The 19,225-nt window shown below is 42.1% G+C and overlaps 1 protein-coding gene across 5 annotated transcripts in view; it reads right to left on the minus strand.

The window, feature by feature from the left end:
• The window catches only part of pax5 (paired box 5), a 101,439-nt gene that overhangs the window by 23,434 nt on the left and 58,780 nt on the right, over positions 1–19,225 (minus strand). For all 5 annotated transcript variants that reach the window (XM_015345966.2, XM_015345967.2, XM_015345965.2 and 2 more), the window contains exons 7-8: positions 17,266–17,395; positions 4,788–4,889 (exon numbers count right to left, since the gene is read on the minus strand). In XM_015345966.2, coding sequence (XP_015201452.1) covers positions 4,788–4,889; positions 17,266–17,395 — 232 coding nt within the window. The remainder of the gene's footprint in view (positions 1–4,787; positions 4,890–17,265; positions 17,396–19,225) is intronic.

Here is a 19,225-nt window from a genome sequence, read left to right on the forward strand (position 1 = left end):
TAACATTTGGATTAAAGCCTTAAATAAAGTATGCATGCTCTTTCAACTCATGTGTACTATATACTCCATTATAATATGCCTGTATGTAATAATTCTGAATTAAAATCTGTTCCTTATCTAGAGCTCACTGAGAGTCCCAGTTCACTTCAAGAACGAAAAACAAATCTAGACTCTATTCAGTATATTTCTACGAGCTCCTGCATGATAACCCACAAGCCTATTTGGTGCATTTTCTAAGGGGAAGTAACAATTAGTCACTAATAAACATTTAACTGAGGTTTTTACAGATGTGATCTTTTACACTTCTGATCCTATTGGGATATACATCACCTACCAATAGAATTTACTTGCGGGTGCATCTGCTGCTGCACACATAGTCCTCTTGTTCTCTTTGTGTAGATGGGAAAGAGCTTTTATATTGTGTTTGTGTGTCTCCATTTCTCTGTACATGCATTTGCATTTGTGTGACCGTGCAGATAAGTGTTTCCATGCTTGAGCTTCTGTGCATATGTGTGACTGCGCACACAGGATCCGGCGGGGTTTTTTTTTTTAGATTTTCATAATTTACTCCCTTCACTGGAGTCTGGGTCATTATAAAATAGACTGAGGAAGAATGAATGAATTAGTTAGGGATCACTGCCTGTTTTTCATTAAAAACAAATTAGTGCTGTTTAGAAAGGACAGCTGTGCTTCCAAGTGCAGTTAATGACTATATTCGAAGCTGCGCTGTGCTGCCTGTTTTTTTCTATTCATTGCCCCCCAAATACTGCCCCCCTACCCAGCACCCCCCACCCCTTTTACTCCCAAAGACCCCCCTCACCCCTGACCCTCATGGGAGAACTGTCAAACTGGCAGACAAGGAGAAGGAGGAAGTGCCAGAGACAAGCCAAGCCCCCTGGGATCCTAGCAGAAATAAAGGGAGGGTAAGAGGGCTATTGTCAGAACAGTCCTAATACAGAAACGGCAACAGTTATTTAAATGAATGAGCAGTGGTTAAACATAACCTGATTTGAATTCAATTACCACGCAGGCACTTCCTGCACAGACCTTGGTCCCCCTGCGACACTGACAGCAGTCACACTTAGCTGACAAGCTGGGCCACTCTTAACGTACTTTCGATAAATATGAGCTCTTGAACCAGGAGAATGTCAACCTTTCTTCCCTCGTTCAATCGTTCTCCACCATTTCCTCTCAATGCAGGTTTTAGCCATCTTAAATACCTGGCTTCGGATTTCGAATGCTGTTCTCACTTAATCGCGGTTAAATTAATTTCCAAAACGCCCCCAGTCTTTGCGCCTTGACAGTAGTTTTGGCTTTCCAAGTTTCAGACCAAAACAAGAAAAACGGTAGCTGAGTAAAGGAAGGAAAGACATCCAGGGTAAGGCATACAGGGTACCTACAGTATGTCAGGTGCAAATCTGTCCGGATAATATACTTTGTTACTTATTTATTGTTGGTCTATTCTAGGTACCTAGTGTTGAAAATAAAATTTCAGCAAGAGTTTAGAAATTTTCCTTTGGCTACTGTCAAAAATCTGTTCGGAGCTCAGCATTTGATGTTCCCATTTTCAGTTTCAGTTGTAGTTTTCATGTTGTTTTTTGCCAGGTGTTCTCCCACAGTACAACAACATACTGGCAGCTTAATTGGCTTCAGGGAAAAATGCGGCCTGGTGTGTGTGTCTGTGTCTGTACAGTATGTGCCCGGTGATGGACATCCTGTCCAGGGTGTATCCTGCCTTGTGCCTGTTGGGATGGGCTGTGTCTTCCCCACTCCCCCTGAATTGAATGAAGTGGTTAGAAAATGGATGGATGGATGAATATACTGTATGTAGGATCTGGTCCCAAATGATAAAAATAAAACTTTACAGTATATATGAGCCTTTTATACTTTATAAAGTGTCTAAACAGAACTACAATTATATTGACCAATACGTTTTAAACCATCACACTCACAAATATTGAAAAGCTGAAAATATTTTAGAAAACCATAATATGTCACTATGAAATCAGAAGGCTAAATTCTAAATTCTATGGGTAAAAAAATTAAATAATGGCTGCAAATTCCTAACTAATCTTAAAGGAAAAGCAAAGAGAAATAACACCTAAGAATCTCAGGTACTGCGTCTGATTTTTGAAGATATTCTAGTAACAAAAGACATTGAATACATTATGTCACCTCGCATTTACATCCTGAAAGATTCCAAAGTGCTTTTCATATAAGAGGGAATCAACTTATCCATTATTGAAGCACCCACCCAGGTGACCAGGATTAACACCCCAACTCTTCCAAATAGTGTCCTTGGATCTTTAATGTCATAAAATAATAGTCAGGACAAACTTTGGTCCAGAGGTAAGAGCACCACCAACACCACTTACAACAGCAACCTGGCTTCCATTTAGGGGTCTCCCATTCCAGTACTGACTGGGCCTGACCTTGCTTAATTTCTGTGATCAGGCTACAAAGTAACGATGCTGCTTCCCACCAGTCACTGACAGTCCCAAACTCAGAATGAATCCCTTCTTTATCCGGGATTTCAAGTATTCGAAATCCTCGCAGGGTTTGACAAAAAGCAACCCAGCAGACGGCTTCAGAATGAACAATGAAACACGCATCAGAGAACACAAGCTGAAAACACTGCATGCACAAGTGAATTTACAAATGAGAGGGGGCCATTTGGCCCAGACAGCCCTTTTAGTAGTCAGTGTTTTAATTGATCTGGGGATCTCACCCAACCATTTCTTGAAGCTAGCATATCAGCTTATCTAACATGGCTGAGTAGCTTGTTCCTAACCATTTGTGTCAGGGGTGAGAATCCCTTTATCCTGTCCCCCTGGATAGGCTATCGCCCCTCAGAACTGTCCGTCATGTTTATGGCTTTACCCCAGGTTGGAACCAGCATCTCTCGGGGACCTGGGAGCAGCCCACTGGCTTTGCCCAGACAGCAATGGACAGCCATACGATGGGGTTGTTCTCTCATCTAAACAAGATGCTGCTGTATCCCCGTTGCAGGGGGATGTACACAGCAGGGGATACAGTACATTCCACATATTATACACATTCAGAGGTGATACTGGACTGTGATTTTACATAGCTGCCATAGCTACACCAGACTAATTTAATGGGTTGCTTTTCCCTTCTCAGTAGCTCAAGTGCAAATCAAGGAACCCTCACAGACAGAGTTCAGATTCCCTGCAGGTATGCCAAGAGGCTGTCTCCTTGCAATAGGGGGATTTCAAACTCTTGAGCGTTGTAGCAAGTGATGTGTCACGATATTAGTTCCCCCTCCTTAAGGGTGCTCCAGCCCTTTCACTCTAGACTTTATTCTTTGCACCTGTTTCCCATTCCCAGCCCACCTTAAAAGCCAGGCGCTGACGCTCATCCGGGCTCTGCATCTGGTTTCCGTACCGTGCGAGTCCGGGACCTGGAAGCGCCTGGACCCGTTAAGGTTTTAATCTCTGTTCCTGTTCCCTGTCCGCCGGTTCCAAGCCGGCCTTCGTGTTTTAATTCCGAGCTTTTTATGGATCTTCTGGTTTTGGACTTTCTCGTGTGTTTTTGGATATTCCCTAGGACTACTCTCTTGGATTGTTCGCCTCGGCCACACCTCCCCCGTGCACCAGCGCACCTTGGACACGCCCCCCTGTCTTCTGCCCCGTATTCCTGCATGACATTTCCCCAGTGTTTCCCCACTTCGTCCGATTGTGTCGTCCGCATAGGGTCCGGAAAGAACTGTTCGTTACAGATGTCCCCGTTAACGCCACATCCTACACTTCTCATTGTACCCCAAGGACTGCAGTGCTCTCCCTCTCTTTGACTCCTCCTCCACATTCTCCAGGAGATGGTGGGGTGGGTCAGGACCCCTGTAGAAACCACCATCAGCGAGGCACCTCAGGGTGCACAGCCCTCCAGACAAACCCAATATGCCAAAGTAACACCCGTTTCCACTCTCTTCAGAGTCCTTTGAGAGTGACAACGTCAGAAGAGTCTCATCACACATAGTGAGCCCTGTTACTGTAAGCTATTAACTGCAATAGAATTAAGTAGCTGCAAAATAGTAAATGTACTCCTCTGGTGTACAAAGGTTTTTTTTTAAATCACAGTAACGTGGTAAATCCGTTTGGATTTAACACAGGGCCCAGCAGCCTCCAGAGAAATTCTCTGAAATTGAGACTGGGCTTTTTCGAAAGGGACTCACAGCCTAACAGCGCGGGTTGGAAACGATTCTGGGGAACAGCCACAACTACTTCAAATCAGAAAGCGACAAAAAGAGTTTGGTTTCCCTTTCCACCGGGCTGTTGATTTTCTTCATTGCTTTACTAGTGCGTTTTAACGCATTGCACCACACTTAAATTGTCATGATTATCCACATCTCCAAGGAGGAGAATTCTCATTGAAACACTGAGCATCCTTTGGAGATTTTCATCAAAAAATGAAAGTATTAATGGAAAAGAAGACTGATAAATAATTTGGATAATCAAAGCAACCTGAGTGCTGTCTGCTTTGGTTTTTTTTGTGGCTCTCTGGTTTGCTCCAGAACCTTTATGATCTGTCTTCGTTTTTTGACTGACTTGAGTGTCTTCTGTATGTTTTATCTGGTAGAACCCATCTCCCCACACACTTGCACTTTTAATCTCAGAACCACCCCCTGAAATGTCGGCATTCCCACTCCTGTCTCACCCCGCCCCTTGCTTGTCTTTTCGCCGCTGTTTCAGTTTTAAAGTGGCGGGCTGTCTGAAGGCGGAAAGCGGGCTCACTCGGGAGACAGGCTGAAGCAGAGGGGTCAGACTCACCAGGCACCATTCCTGTCAGCGCTGGAGTTGAGTAGCTGCCCTGTCCTGCGGGGGGCACGTGGGGAGGATACCCAGGGAGGGTTGTACTTGCCAAGTCCCGACCTGAGAAAACAAACCGACAAATCACCGCCTTGAGCGCTCATCAACCGCCACGTGCGTTTCTGCAGCTCCCATCATGCACCGCAAGCACAGGCAAAGGTCCGTAAGAGTCTGTGCTGCTGGATGTCTCACACTGTGACAAACACATTTCTAAATCTCTGTGGAGAAACTGTGCAACGGTATATATCTACAATGCTTTCTGTCTCAACAGACATTCCGGATGACCACATAAATGATGTCTGTATCACAAGCCTTTGTGTTTGTATTCATATTTCAAGGTAGAACAATAGTGCATGGCAAAGTTAGAAAACTACAGTTAAAAAATACTGGTCAAATATAGGTTATGGACATTTATATTTACGTACATACAGCATGTTTTCAAAAGCTTGTGTCTATATTGCCTTTTGAAGATGGAAATATGAAAAATACGTACAGTTCTTAATCCAGCCAAAGCAAAGCTTTGGTAGGTTTAACCTTTTTTATTGTTGCAAAATACACAGGAAAAAAAAAGAATGTCACATTGCTGAGCTGTGACATCGCTTGGCTTATTGCTAATACCCTGGCCCAGTGTATTAACATCAGCTGTCTCTTCCTTGCCTAATTAGAGTCTGATAAAACAGTGGTAACACACGCATCACTGTAATGATTTAGTTAGCGAGATTACTCTTCTTGACAATGAGGTTGGCCAGCGGTGACCTCAGAGCTGAGAAGGCTGTTTTTCACCCTGGATTCTAACGGGAAGAGCACAATGCCACAGGTGTTAGTATGAAATCAATAAACAGGCAGGTGGCAGCCTCAGGTCACCAAGGTCAGATAGCAGGCACTTGGGATTATACACTGGTAAGGGTCTGTGTTCATTTTTATGGAAATTGGAATCTGTTACAGACATTGTTCCATATTTGCACAGTATAACACAAAAGCACCTACATCTTCTATTTTGGACAATTCTAAGACCGCAACTGTTTTTGTTTCACATCACAGGATTAATCCCAAATTGTCATTTTTTATTTTGATCTTGCTTTGAGCTCTCTTTCAGGGACCTTAAGCAATGCTGTCAGAGACAGCTGTCAAGGTCCGAGAGCTGGGGTTGTTATTTTATGGAAAAGACACAGACAGATCACTTCAAGCGGTTTGTTTGTAAAGATGTCGACGAAACTAGTAGAGGACAAAGAAACCATTTTGTTTTGTCAGGTGACCAAAACTAGTACAGTAGTACAGTGCTGGCACAGAACTCTTGAACTGCTAGAAAGTAAAATATTCTGTTGTATGAAGTTTTATGAATACATATGTATGCTACAGTACGACTACCTAAAATTGATTAATGGCCCCTGCTTGTCTTTTCTCCTGGTATAACATCTCTGACTAAAACAAAATCAGCTTTTAAACTTCAGAACACATTAATCAGAATGTTCAAAAGCCTGAACACAGCAAGTTAAAGTAAAGTATACATGAATGCCAATGAGATGTGTTGTAGTAGCAAAACTGTCTGGTTTTACTAATCAAATCTTATGGATTCATTTTCAGGTGTTCCTCATCAATAACATATTTTTCCCCCCTACACATCCATAAAGCTGAAAGACTACCTTTTGTACTACAAAATGCAGAAAAATCTATCAGGATCAACTGCCATCTTTAAAAAATTGCAATTATTAAATGAACAAATGGTAAATGAAAACTTTCAGAGGAACACTGCAGAATTGCGTTCCTGCATAAGAAGGAAAAACACTGAGCGAATTTTTTAAAGCAATGCAAAATGTGTAGGATTGTTGCCTAGCAGTGCATGTATTGTATATAGAAATACATGAATACCGATCAATCACTGTAAGAAAAAAGCCACTACTATTATTGTGTGGTTAGAACTTGGCTGGGAGGGGCTGGAAAACAGAATCAGCATGATCCTGAAAGTGCTGTAGTAGCCAAACCAACAGATGGCATTGTTCTGTCAGGACCCAGTAATTCCAAACCAAACCACTGCCCCAGTGTGGAGATTTGGGGCGCTGTTCTGCTTGAGGAATAAAAACGTACTCCACTCCAAACTATTAAACGTTATTAAATATTTCAAAAGAGCCAAGGCGTTAATCCCAGTGTCAAATCCCAGACAGATGAGAAAAACAGCCTAATGACCCAAAAAAAAAAACACACAGTTTGTTCGGGATTAAAGTTTGTTTTCAGTCTGTTGGCTGAGCTCCTGAACTGTGCCAACGTGTTCAGGGATCAGGGAATGTCAAAAGTGTAAGTTGATGTTGTTTTTAAGGTTCTAGTGATCATGAAGTCTAAAGAGCAAAACTAAATGGTGAAGTCTACTCAGCCGTGAGAATGTTTTCAGATACAGAGCTAAGAGATCTAGAAGCCTATTGTACACAGAAGGCAAACATGATACAGTACATAACAGGCAGCAGAAACATTTGGTATTTCAAAAGAAACCGCAAGATCATTTATTGAGATGTAAATCCAGGACCTTACCCAGATGTGAGAGTCCAAGTGAGATATTTGTTAAAAGCCAGAGAAATTGCAAGCACAGCTTTTTAAATTCATAAAAAAAACAATCACTTTAACATATTTGTAACTGGCACAATAACCTTGATTTTTTTTTCAATTACAAATATGCCAAAGTCGCAATTTATCTTCATGTAGTTCATAAAAACTTGCTGAGCTGCAATTTCTCTTTGATCACAGCTGAGACGCAGATGAGATGTTCATTTGCTCTATATGACATGTGCAGTTGCATCATGGGAGTATCCTGTTTGCCATGGACTGCAATTAGATATCAGTATTCGCCTTAGAAATGCGCTAATTTCTTTCAAATTAAGGGAAAACCAAAAACCCCATCATGTTGGAACGTAACCTGGGAATTGTGAAGCAATTCTGCAAAGTGGTTAAAATGTACGCAGACAAGTCTGGCAAATTGTTTCATACTGTCCTCGGGGTTTAATGGATCAAAACATGAACTGTTTCTAAAGTAGGAACCAAGGTTGACATTGAACTGAAAAGGGGCCGACTTTCGGTCCCACCGGCAATCCCACCAAGATGTGGGCTTGCTACACCTCTTCCCAGTCTGGAAAATCTTATTGATTGAAAGAAACAAACACAGCTGAGCACAAGGGCACACTACTGACTGAAATGTTGCTTGGGCTTGAAACGGTCTTAACTTTGCATCCGAGCATCAGAATCGATCAAGAATCTGACACAGCCGAGACAACAACAGACTGCTTTGATCCAAGACAAAATTATCCAAGTGGCGATCCAGCTGTCCCAGTTTCCTGACCTGTATCCGATTGTAAAGTTTTAGGTTATTGTGAAGAATTCCAATAACCTCAGGGTAGAGAAGGATTTCACAGAACATAGGCTGACACCTTTTACCAAGCTACACAGAAATGTTCACGTTGTAAAATTAGCCAAAAGAGAACACTCTAGGTGCTAACTTGGACAAAGAGTGAGTATTTTAAACATGTATGAATCGTTTTTTTTGCCATGTAATTTGTGTTAAAAAATATATTGATGATACTCTCTGTTGGCCTATTTTTGCTGTATTCTTTTTTATTTCTGTTCTAAATTGTTATTTTTACTTCTGTTGTACGGTCCTTATGTTGCCTAGTTTATGGAGCAGGATTGTCAAACTGCATGGCGTTTCATAGGACAGCATCCATCATTCCCTTCCGGGCTTGTCAGTTGTTCACATCATTTCTCTTTTATATCTCTCTGCATAAATACCCTTCTCTCCAGCTTTCCTTCTTCTCCTTCTTTGGCCTATATCTCTCTCATTCATTTTTTTTTTGCTAGTATCTGTTTTGCCCCTTTTTTCGAGTCGCGCTCACAATCTCGTCCTCCCTCACTCCTCTCCCTCCCTCAGGCCTGCCTATCAGCATTGTGGGGATTTATAACTGCATTAAACTACATGACAATCTGTCATGATAAATCATTTCCCTTTCTTTACATATCACAGACAATAAAAGCTTTGGGAGTGAGAGCCATTCATCATCATAAACACCCCAGACACCCGTGCCATCAATTTCACTCACTTTCTTAATTTAGTGGAGAGGAGCTTTTTAAGCAGGAACAAGCAGGTTGGAGGCTGGGGAAGATAATTACATCTCGGGTCAGAGGAAGGATTCCCGGCTGAGGTTGAGAACTCAATCTGGTAATACAAGAACAGTAACTACGATCCATGTCCACACAAACTACCAGGAGCATGAGGCTGGGCCAGGGAGCTTCCACAAGTAGTTCGATCACCCCAGTCGCAGGTTTTCTAAGTGTGAGAATGAGATTGGAGAAAGGCTTGGTGCCAGACTAGGACAATGCCATTGAAAGGGATAGAATGATGCCTTCAACACGCATTTGCAGTACTTTTAAGACAATAATCCAAGGAGATACAAACAAACCGTGGCCATTTTGCTGGTCAGGCTGCAGCAGCATAAGCTTAGCCGAGGGTCTCAACAAGCTTATAGAACCTGAAGGCTCCCAGGGAACTGGTTCCAACAACACGGCTTTGTGTTAAACCTAAACCTAAACATGTTTTCAAGCCTACAGTACATACTGTACACTTCCTCATAACTTCCTGTTGTCCCCTTGTCACTCTGAGCAGAAAGTAATCCTCTATGTTGGCTTTGGCAGAACATCAGGTCTTTTAATACTTGCATGAGGTCCTCTTGTAAGCTCCTCTGCTCAAAAAAGGAGAGATCCAGTTCTTTTTATAACAATAATAAAGGCAAGATCTGTCGTTCTATAAAATGATGTGGTTCAGTTATTACGAGTGGACACTACATCATTGATTTTCCTACTCATAGATATGATGTTTGTTTTACACTCCTTTGTTGGGGAAATTTTGTTGGTGTCTATGAATGACATCTCTTACAGTATGTCCATTTATAAACTTGGCAGAAAACCATCAGACCCCAGTTTAACCCTCTGGCATGGCCTTTTTTAGCAATCAGGGACTTTCAGACTCTTTCAGTCTCTTTCAGACTTTTAGCAATCAAGCACTCAAGGACTTTCAGACTCTTCTTCTCATGATCTTTTTATTCACTTAGCAGCCATTGTAATAGGATTCACATTGAGAAACATTTTCTCAATTAGGGGAATAATATTGTTAGCCAGCACAAAAGCATCCTAAGTACGACCGAGAAAAAGGATTCCTTCAGTTGTGAAACCGAAAACACACAACACTGAAACTTGTTTTCCGACTTTAGGCTTAGTTTAAAACAAATCTTTAAAACCACCATCATTTATTGGATTTGCAGTTGACAGATAAATCAAACACTTGTCTAATCCCGGCTTTAGTCTCTTTTAATATAAGAATTGTTTCTTATTTTACAGTCTAATACAAACTGCCAACACTAACACACAAAACAAAAATGAATGAGGCCTTAAGCCTCATTCTCAGGTTAGGACATGAATTCCACACTGAAATGCTGCTTTCCATCCAGTGTGTGTCATACTGTATGCGGTAAAGCTTAGCAGTTATTAAGTGTTTCTGTAATACATTCATCCATCCATTCTTTAACTGAGTCACCCATTACACAGTCATGGATAGCTGGGGTCTATCTCAAAGTGCATGAAGCAGGGTATGATGCCAGTCCTTGACAGGGCACACAACACTTACACAAGGTGATCAGATCACTTTATTGGCCATATACAATTTCTTGCATTAGGAATTTGTCTTTTCACATACCCCAGCTTGCTCTCCATGAGACACAGACACACAGGGAGAGAAGCTTGGGGTCAGAGCACAGGGTCAGCCATTTATACAACTGGGGTCAAGGGCCTTGCTCAGGGGCCCAACAGAGTAGGATTCCTCCAGGAACATCTGGAGGAAAGCCATGGGACCATGCGGAGAACTTATAAACTTCATGCAGATAGCACCCCAGGACTTCAGGAAAGGAACCCAGGGCCCCAGCTCTGTAGGGTAGCAATGCTAACTACTGTGACACTGTGCCACTCCTTAACAACAGATGTTTTTTTAATGATCAGGTGCAGAATCACGAAACAATCCTCTCTGCTTTCAGGCCCTTCTCTGAACTCTAATAGCAAGAATAAAAAAAGAGTTCGTAATGACCCTTCAAACTTTATTATCACAGTATCTGACTATAAAACAATTAGTACCTTGCTTCCTAGCAGGACAGTTCTTACATGCTCAGTGAATCCTGTGGTGCTGTGGTTATGTATGAGCTGAAACCTGACTTATTTGTTTCAGTGGAGACGCACCTCTGACAAGTTGAAACTGAGGGTGCTGGTTTTCTAAGGATGTGAACAGAGAAGAGACCCGCTGCAGCTGCTTAATTGATACATGATAATCTACAGCACAATCTTTTTCAACCTTAATTCCTGCTCCTTCTGCATTTGGCTTAAGCATTGATCAGTGGGGTGTAATAGAGTAGTACAGTAAGTATAGTTACTGGATTGGGTTATGGATTATGAAAGCAAAGGAAGATCTTGGAGAAAAAAGACAAATACCATAAAACTGGAACTGATATCAATGAATATACTGTAATGAAGGATCACTGTAGAAACACTAAGAGGGCTGTCTGGTGTAGGGCTACTAACACTTTGGAAAAATCACACCTGAAGAGTTATTCGCTACATGTTTTGGATGAAAAATATATTTTTTTGTAATGACTACTGGTTCCAGGTTAGCCTGTCTTGAATGTACTGTAGGAAGAACACAGCCATTTTGCAGGGTCTGGGAGGAGAAACTTTTTTTCTTTTAAAAAAATCAAACATATAGTATGTGACTCTTCATTTTACCCTTGCTTTCTCATAGGTATTTTATGCAATTCACAATGTAAACTTTTTTTTGTATATTTACATTAATTTACTTTTATGGCTCTGGGTGTGCTTGCTGTGACTGGGACAAGCACAAGACTGCGTTAGAGTTACAGTTAATATTTATTGCTAGCAGGTACACTGCTTGCTTGCTCTCCTTTCAATTGAGCAGGAGAAATCAGAGAAACTCTTTATAATTTATTATGCATCTCCTGGTTTTATCTTCCAGTTGAATCACTGAAAGAAACATAGAAAACACACAAACAAAATACTCATTTTCCTCCTTGAAAAAAAAAAACACGAATGCCATAGCTGAAAAATAGAGATCAGAAAAATCGACAGGCAAAAAACACTCAAAGTAAAGATCCAGGAATTCAATTTGCAAGACTGTTTCCTTCCATTTGCCCAGCAGATGAGAGGTCGTTTATAAAAGAAACACCACTTCTCTTCTAAAGTTTGGCTGTGCCTAGGGACAGCGTACAATAGGAACGGACAAAAAAAAAAATGTTGATCTCAAATGCCGTCGGTATTTTGATTAAAATAGTTTTTTAATAACACGCCTTAAAACCCTCGATCTCGGCAGCATATTGCCTACAGTACAAGTTGTTTTCCTTGGGTAATGCCGAGGGGTTTCAGAGCAACAGTAGATGGTGTGTGTTTGAGTGAGTGCCAGAGATCATCCAGGAAAATATAGACGTGCCTCCTTTTTTTTTAGTTTTATTTTACACTTGATGCGACAGGAAGGCATTAGTGGTGACTGGTTCATAATCTGAAGCAGGTCACGGCACCGCTCGGATGAAGCCGTGCTGTGAGAAGATAGATGGGCTCTTCATAGGCAGTCTAGCAGGAATCCCAGAGTTGAGGGGGTCAGGCAGGGTCGCCTCCACTGGGGGGATGTTAGCAGATTTCCAGCTTTCTGCAGTTCATCTCGGCCTTGACGAGAAGGTCACCTCTCAGGCACGTCTGAATTTGTCACTCAGATCCCCATTTCACAGAGCGTTTAGCATACATAGGACTCGGCTTCCAGTGGGTCCCCAACAGCAGCAAAGTCATCTGCTTTCCTCCTGGAAACAGCACACTGAAAGCAGTAGCACCGCTGTTTTGAAAGAGCTCTAGATCTAACACCTCGAGTGGTGGGCTAGAAGCACGTCCGGAAAATTTGTCACATTTGTGACACTCTAGAGCTCTAAGAGGAGGGGGTCCTGGCTGGGGAATCGTTGATATCTGCATTTTTATTTCCTCATTCCTATAATGCATTGCTACAAAAGCCGGAGGAGTATCAGTAGATGTAGACATGGATTAACCACACATCTCTGTCAAGGGCTTCCAAAGCTGCCTTTGGAGAGCGTCAGTCCTCTAGACTTCATAGGTGCTGCAGACTCACACTGGTGTGGTACCCAGCCAGGCATTTACAGCTCACCCAATGCCTTTACTAAGCTAAAGGGACTTGCAGACATGACTATGTAAGCAAGGTAGAGATACAGTATACCGCCCAAGCTCAGCAGACCTATCTCTGGTGCTCTTAACAACCACCATAGAAATAATACCAACCAGTTGAGGACATAAAGGGTTGCACAGCACAGACTTGTACGGTGTAATTCAAAGATTACACTTCAACGTCGTGGGAATGAGTACTGTTTCTGCAGGCTGCTGCGAGAAAGAGTCTCCCCACCTGAGCTGAACTTCCCCAGGGCAGCAAATGATACTTTGAATTGAAACCAGCCTGCTGGGCCATGAGGGGCAGGTAGGCTCACTAAAATGGTTTTTGAGAAGGACATATATTTCTGTTCAATATGGACTTGCACGCTTTATGCTCCTTTTCCTTTGTAAAAAACAAGTTGTTTAAAGTGTATCTCTGCTCCAGGTAATTTATTTCTCTCCAGCTACCTGTTTATTTGTCAGGGTTTGATGCCTTTGATCATGTTTTTCCCCCAAGCATTCTGCCTTGCAAAGGTAGATTTAAGCAAGTGGTGCTGAAACTAAGGGAGAATTTGGAGGAGGTTCGTCACAAGACAAAATCACACTTCTATGCAAAAGCCTTCCTCATCTGTCAAACAGCCTGAGCCACACAACTATCTCTAGGACTGTGAAATGTACGTGTTTCCCTGCACTCAAGGCAGACTTATCTTAAAACATCAAAGTCCCTCAAAGGGGAGAACTAATCACTCGTTTCTGAGAACACGAGTTACACTAATCATGGACTCTGATATTGAATTCTTAAGACTGGATTCTTCCAATAAATAAAGCCCTTGCATTTCAATGCAGATTTAAACTGATTTAAGCTGTGAACACTGACACAATCTGGGGGCCATCCAGTTACTCAGCATCTATCAGTTTCAGGTGACAATTTTACACTTGCATGTTTTACTGTTTCTGTGGCCACCTGTCTAGTATTCTCAGACCTCCAAACCCAGCTGAATCCCCCATAACTATCTATCCTCCAGACTCTTATTCTGTATTGGCTATCAATGACTTTTTAATTGATTTCCTATCATATCATGCACTATAAAAGAACATCAAGAGCACTTCAGGCTTGTTGTGATGTACAGGAGCTCCCTTGCTATTCTTGCCTTAAAAAGATCTATAGAGCTAATATAACTTTAAATATCCGTCACAAAGTTTGCATTATGAAGATCTGTATATGTCTAACAATACTTTTCACATGTACACTGTCATTGGTATGATTTAATATGTGTTGAGTGCAATGAGTCTTCCCAAAAATAAAGATGTCTATTTCTCTTTGAGCAACATGCCAAGAGTTAAGATCCTCATAGCCACCAGAGGGCGCTGTTGAACTGACACAATCTGGCTCCCCTAGATGAATATTTATGAGTAGCCCCAAGCTGCTACTGCAGAGAGGTTTTGTAGGTGCTCTCTTGGAATCAATTAGTTAAAACATAATTTAAACAGTTAATCTACACCAGGGGTCTCCAACCTGGTCCCGGAAAGCCCTAATCCAATTAGCCTTATAGGTAATCTGTTTTAAAAGACTGGTACACCACAAAGTTACTCATGAATTAAACAAGTAATTTCCTCAGTTGAAAGAACTCTGGTTTTTGAGGGCTGAAGAGTACTTCAAGTTTCATCCTTAATGATTACTAAATAAGTTAATTCATCAAATGGGCTGCTCAGTTGATCACAATGGATTTGTTCTATAACTTTAGAAATGAATGATTTCATTGTGAGCTTCAGGTACAGAGCCTGCTGGATTGAGGCTCTCCTGGACCAGGACTGGAGACCCCTGTTCTACATAGTCCAGGCAACACCCAAACAAATCAAGAATAAGTTAATTACAGCTAATCACCTGTGTCAAGAACACTTCCATGTAGTGTACAATGCAATGCCCTCCAAATTCACTTTCAAAAACTGAGATAACTGCATGATAATGGTGCCTATCACCATTCAATTAATTGCCAAAGGGATGAGTATACTTGACAATGTAATGATGCTTAGAAATGGGAATTAATTCATTATGCTCCTCAAGGTTCAATACTTAATACAGAACCACCATTTAGTTGCTGATGTGTACCACTAATCTCCAATCTCTGTAATCAATAACTTCATAGATTCATTCTTAACTCAATTTAACTTGGAAACATGTCACATCAGCCCTCATCCCTGTTACGCATGGCACAAACTCACGGTGTTGAACGTCCATTTAGCAGAAAAGAACTGGATACCATTTCATTTTAAAAACCACGAATTAGCAAAGAGGCTAAGTAACATTTGCAAGTGATGAATAAAAAATGCAATCACAACAAAAACAAAACAAAAAGTAGGCTCATCTCCCTACTTGTGAGAAACTAAAATTGAGCAACTTCGTCTGCCTTAGACTGTCGAAAGCAAATGATAAAATAGGCTCCCATTAGTCATAAGAGAAAATCGCTATTGTGCCTTTCTTGTAGTGGTTTATTCTATTATCATAAATCTAGCGGTTTATTATAGATTTTCCACACTTTTTCCATCTGATTCTTTGGCCACTGATGCTCTTTTTCACTCCTTATTTGCCTAATAAAGGTTCATCCTGTTGTACATTATCAAAAATATCGCCGCCTTTTATTTTTGTGTGCATGCTGTGTTCTGGGGGAAGACCAGGCTGTGCTCCTCTTCCTGCCTTCGGTGCCTCGCTGGGCGTTGTGTGTGACAAGCCCACCTGCTCTCCTGGATGAGTGGTTTTTAATATACCTTGTCAGCCGAGCCGCAATCCGGCCACAATTCCTCGGGTCTCGTAATGATTTTCTCATTAGGGCAGAATCCATGGATTTGTCAGAGCTTTCAAGGGTAGGAGTTAATTAGCTGCTTGTCCTAAATGGATGGGCGATGGGGGTGTGGGGCTGTCCAGACAATCAGAAAGCAAAATTTACATGAGCATTCCATTAGCCTCTCTCTCTCTGCAAGTGTGTCTGAGGCACAGCGACTACTGTAGAACGGTGCAAAGAAGGCAAATAAATACATCTACTCTCCAGAGCCACAGGCTAATGTCTGAGATGAGCCAGATTCTAGTTGCCACCCCTGAACAAAAAGAGCAATACAGATATATATATATACAGCAGGCTGAGGACATCTTGGGAAAAGCTGTATGTCATGTAATGCATGCATGTTACAGTCAGGCCTTTAAACACACTACACGTATAGGAGCAAGCCACCAGGAGTATCAGCACAGGCTGTTTTGTCTGTATCCCCACCGTCACACAACCTAAACTGCAAGCTGCTCATCAGAGAAAGGAAGTCCTGTTTAGTTTAGAAGCCTCAAGCTCCCTCATCCCAGGGAACTGCTAAATTCTGTCTGTCTCCTCTAGGAATTTGAAGTTTCCAAAACCCATGGTGTTTTACTGCCTAGTGTTTAAGAAGAAGTCCTATTTATATAGGCCTGTATAGGCACCATATCTTATAACTTATGTAGGCACTTAAAACTTTTGATAAAGTGGTTTGGGAATCTTTTAGATAGAAATCAATATACACTATGAATGTAAAGAACAATTACAGTATTACTGTTTTTTAGGAAATAATTTAGAATATGCCTTCAGAAAGTCTTTGGATTGTATCTTCAGGCCTTTAGGATTGACTTTACTGACACTGATCACTGATCGCTGGACACACTGTAGTTTGTCCAGAAATTCTTGGGTTTCCACCCAGGAAAATCTCAAAGCTGCCAAGCATTTTATGAAAAATTTCAGCAGGGTATGTTATTCCCGTGGTGTGTTAAACCTTTCCGGGATGAAACATTTTGAGAATATTCATTGTCTTCCTTTCTCAAAGCCTTTGTGGCCAGAATTCTGACCATCCGAATGTGAGTTTGGATGTCCTGAGCATTGTACTTCCCTAGATCTTCTCCTCTGTTTCACAGTTTCCTTCACGTCTTCTCATAGAACCGACGCCATAAGCGCTCACTTCCCTGTCCCTGTAGCATTACATCCCAAGACAGACCACACAGAGCCACACAGAGCCACACAGAGACACACAGGCCACGTCGTAAATCTCAGTCAAAATGGGACCCTGAAGCCATTTCACCATGATATTCCAGCCCACCAATAGCTCCAGCCCAGACTGTGTCCCCAAGGAACAAGTGTCCCCAGAGATGCGCCGCAACACAGGGGGGGGAGTAGACAAGTGTCCTTACCTGCCACCAGCTGATAGGACTGTGCCCCGGGTACACTGGTGCCCAAATCGGCAGGGGTGGGGTTGGCTAGGCTGCTCTTCATCTCATCCAAGCCTCCTGCTAATGACGCCATGGCCGAGTACTCTGTTGTCTGGAACAACAGGGACAAGCACATGAGACAAGAAGCAACCAGGTACAGCCTTTGTAGCCTAGCTTTTTTCTTTCAGGATACCGAAGGAGCACAAGCCATACTTGCAAAGCCAAAAGGAAGACCCTTTGGTATGAGTTCCTCCAATGACCTGCTGCAGTACAGCGATCTAGATCTGTGTAGTCCGAGTGTCAGGCTGAGAACCCTTCTGATATAAGGAATGGGAAAGCTAAGAAGAGGACAGTTATTTTTTAAACTAACATGCAGGGAACAAGGCGTTACTGTCATCTACAGCACAGTAGAGATGAATGCAAAGGAAGGGAGATGTGTTCATCTGAAAACAATGGGTAGTCCTAGAAACTTCGAATTCGGTAACCAAGCTGTTGTTCTAAAAAAGGCTCCTAAACCACCCCTCCCGCCACAACCCCTGCCTGTTCTTTGGCATCCATACTGTACATTCACAGGTTCACAGAGGCTGCGCCCATCACTCCCGTTGAAACACACAACAGTCTCCTGAGCTCAGACGAATCCCCACTGCTGGTCACGCCCAATGGAACCCCCAATAAAAGAAGACAGCCCCGACAGATCGTCACAATACCACAGCACATAGCTCAAAATCACTGCATTTGTAAGTCTGTAAGAACTGCCAGAAGGTCTAAATTATAGCAACATGTCTTAAAGAGTTATGGAACAAACATTACTTACTCTTGAACTCAATGTTGCAAGTACTAAAGTTTTTGGGTTAGTATCATGCACGATGCTAATAGTATTGTACTATAAGCTATCATACAGTACAAGTGTATTATAGAATTTACTCCACCAAACATACGCACAGTACCACACAACATTTGGCTTTCTTTACGTTGCAATAACAGAGCAGTCAAAGAAAAAGAATGGTGCCCAATCCAATTGGAAGGAAATAAATCGTTATAGAATTGTGCAGTGTAGTCTTTTACGAAGGGCCATGAAAACATACAATTCGGAAATGCTTAATTGAGACAAGCAACAGCTTCATTCTGTGTTGTTGTGCTCTTTTGCAAGTATTTATCAAGGCAAGTTCTGTAAAGCAAGCCTGGAGATAAGAGTTTGAAATTCAGTAATTCATTAAGATTGATCCAAAATCACGTGACTTCTATCTCCAGAATGACCCGACCTTTATAATGGTCCTTCTTTATCAACATGCAGTTCCAGGTGCCGGGGTGACATGGACCAAAACACAGCTTCCAAGATACCCCTTCTTGTTCTCTCCCTCTCTGTTCACGTAAATAGCTGCATTTCCCCTCTCTCTTTGTTCCTCATTTTCATTTAGCCCTAATGCCGACATGTAAATGTCTGAGAATAGCATGGGTAATTGAAGATTATGAAGTATCGCCAGCCCCTGACAGGCAGCTAAGGAAGATGGATTATTCTCATTTTTCTGGAAATTTTGTCAATTTTGGAATTCATAAGCTATCAACCCTGATCAAAATGTGAAAACACAGCTGTGTCAGGGAAACTGGAAGACAGAGGGAGAGAGCGAGGTATGCGTGTGTGTGTGTGTGTGTGTGTGTTTCTGTTAAAGGCGAGGGGCAGTTGTAAGAAAGATGCTGTCAACACTCCCTGAGCCAATTGTACCATTCTCCCAGAAGACCAAAACACAAATGGAAAGAGAGGAAACGGGTTCCGCACTGTGTCGCGGCGTCTGATAAGCAGGAGAGGAGAGGTTGCCGAGTAACTTCAAGACAGACTCTCCAGGTCCCCTGCTGCAATCACAAAGCAGTCCTGGAGACTATTTTTTTTTCAAACTCTCCTTTCAATTTTCCCATTTACTGGGAGGAAGGACTGCAGGGACTC

This window comes from Lepisosteus oculatus, chromosome 1, assembly GCF_040954835.1.
Source record: "Lepisosteus oculatus isolate fLepOcu1 chromosome 1, fLepOcu1.hap2, whole genome shotgun sequence".
Taxonomy (NCBI): domain Eukaryota; kingdom Metazoa; phylum Chordata; class Actinopteri; order Semionotiformes; family Lepisosteidae; genus Lepisosteus; species Lepisosteus oculatus.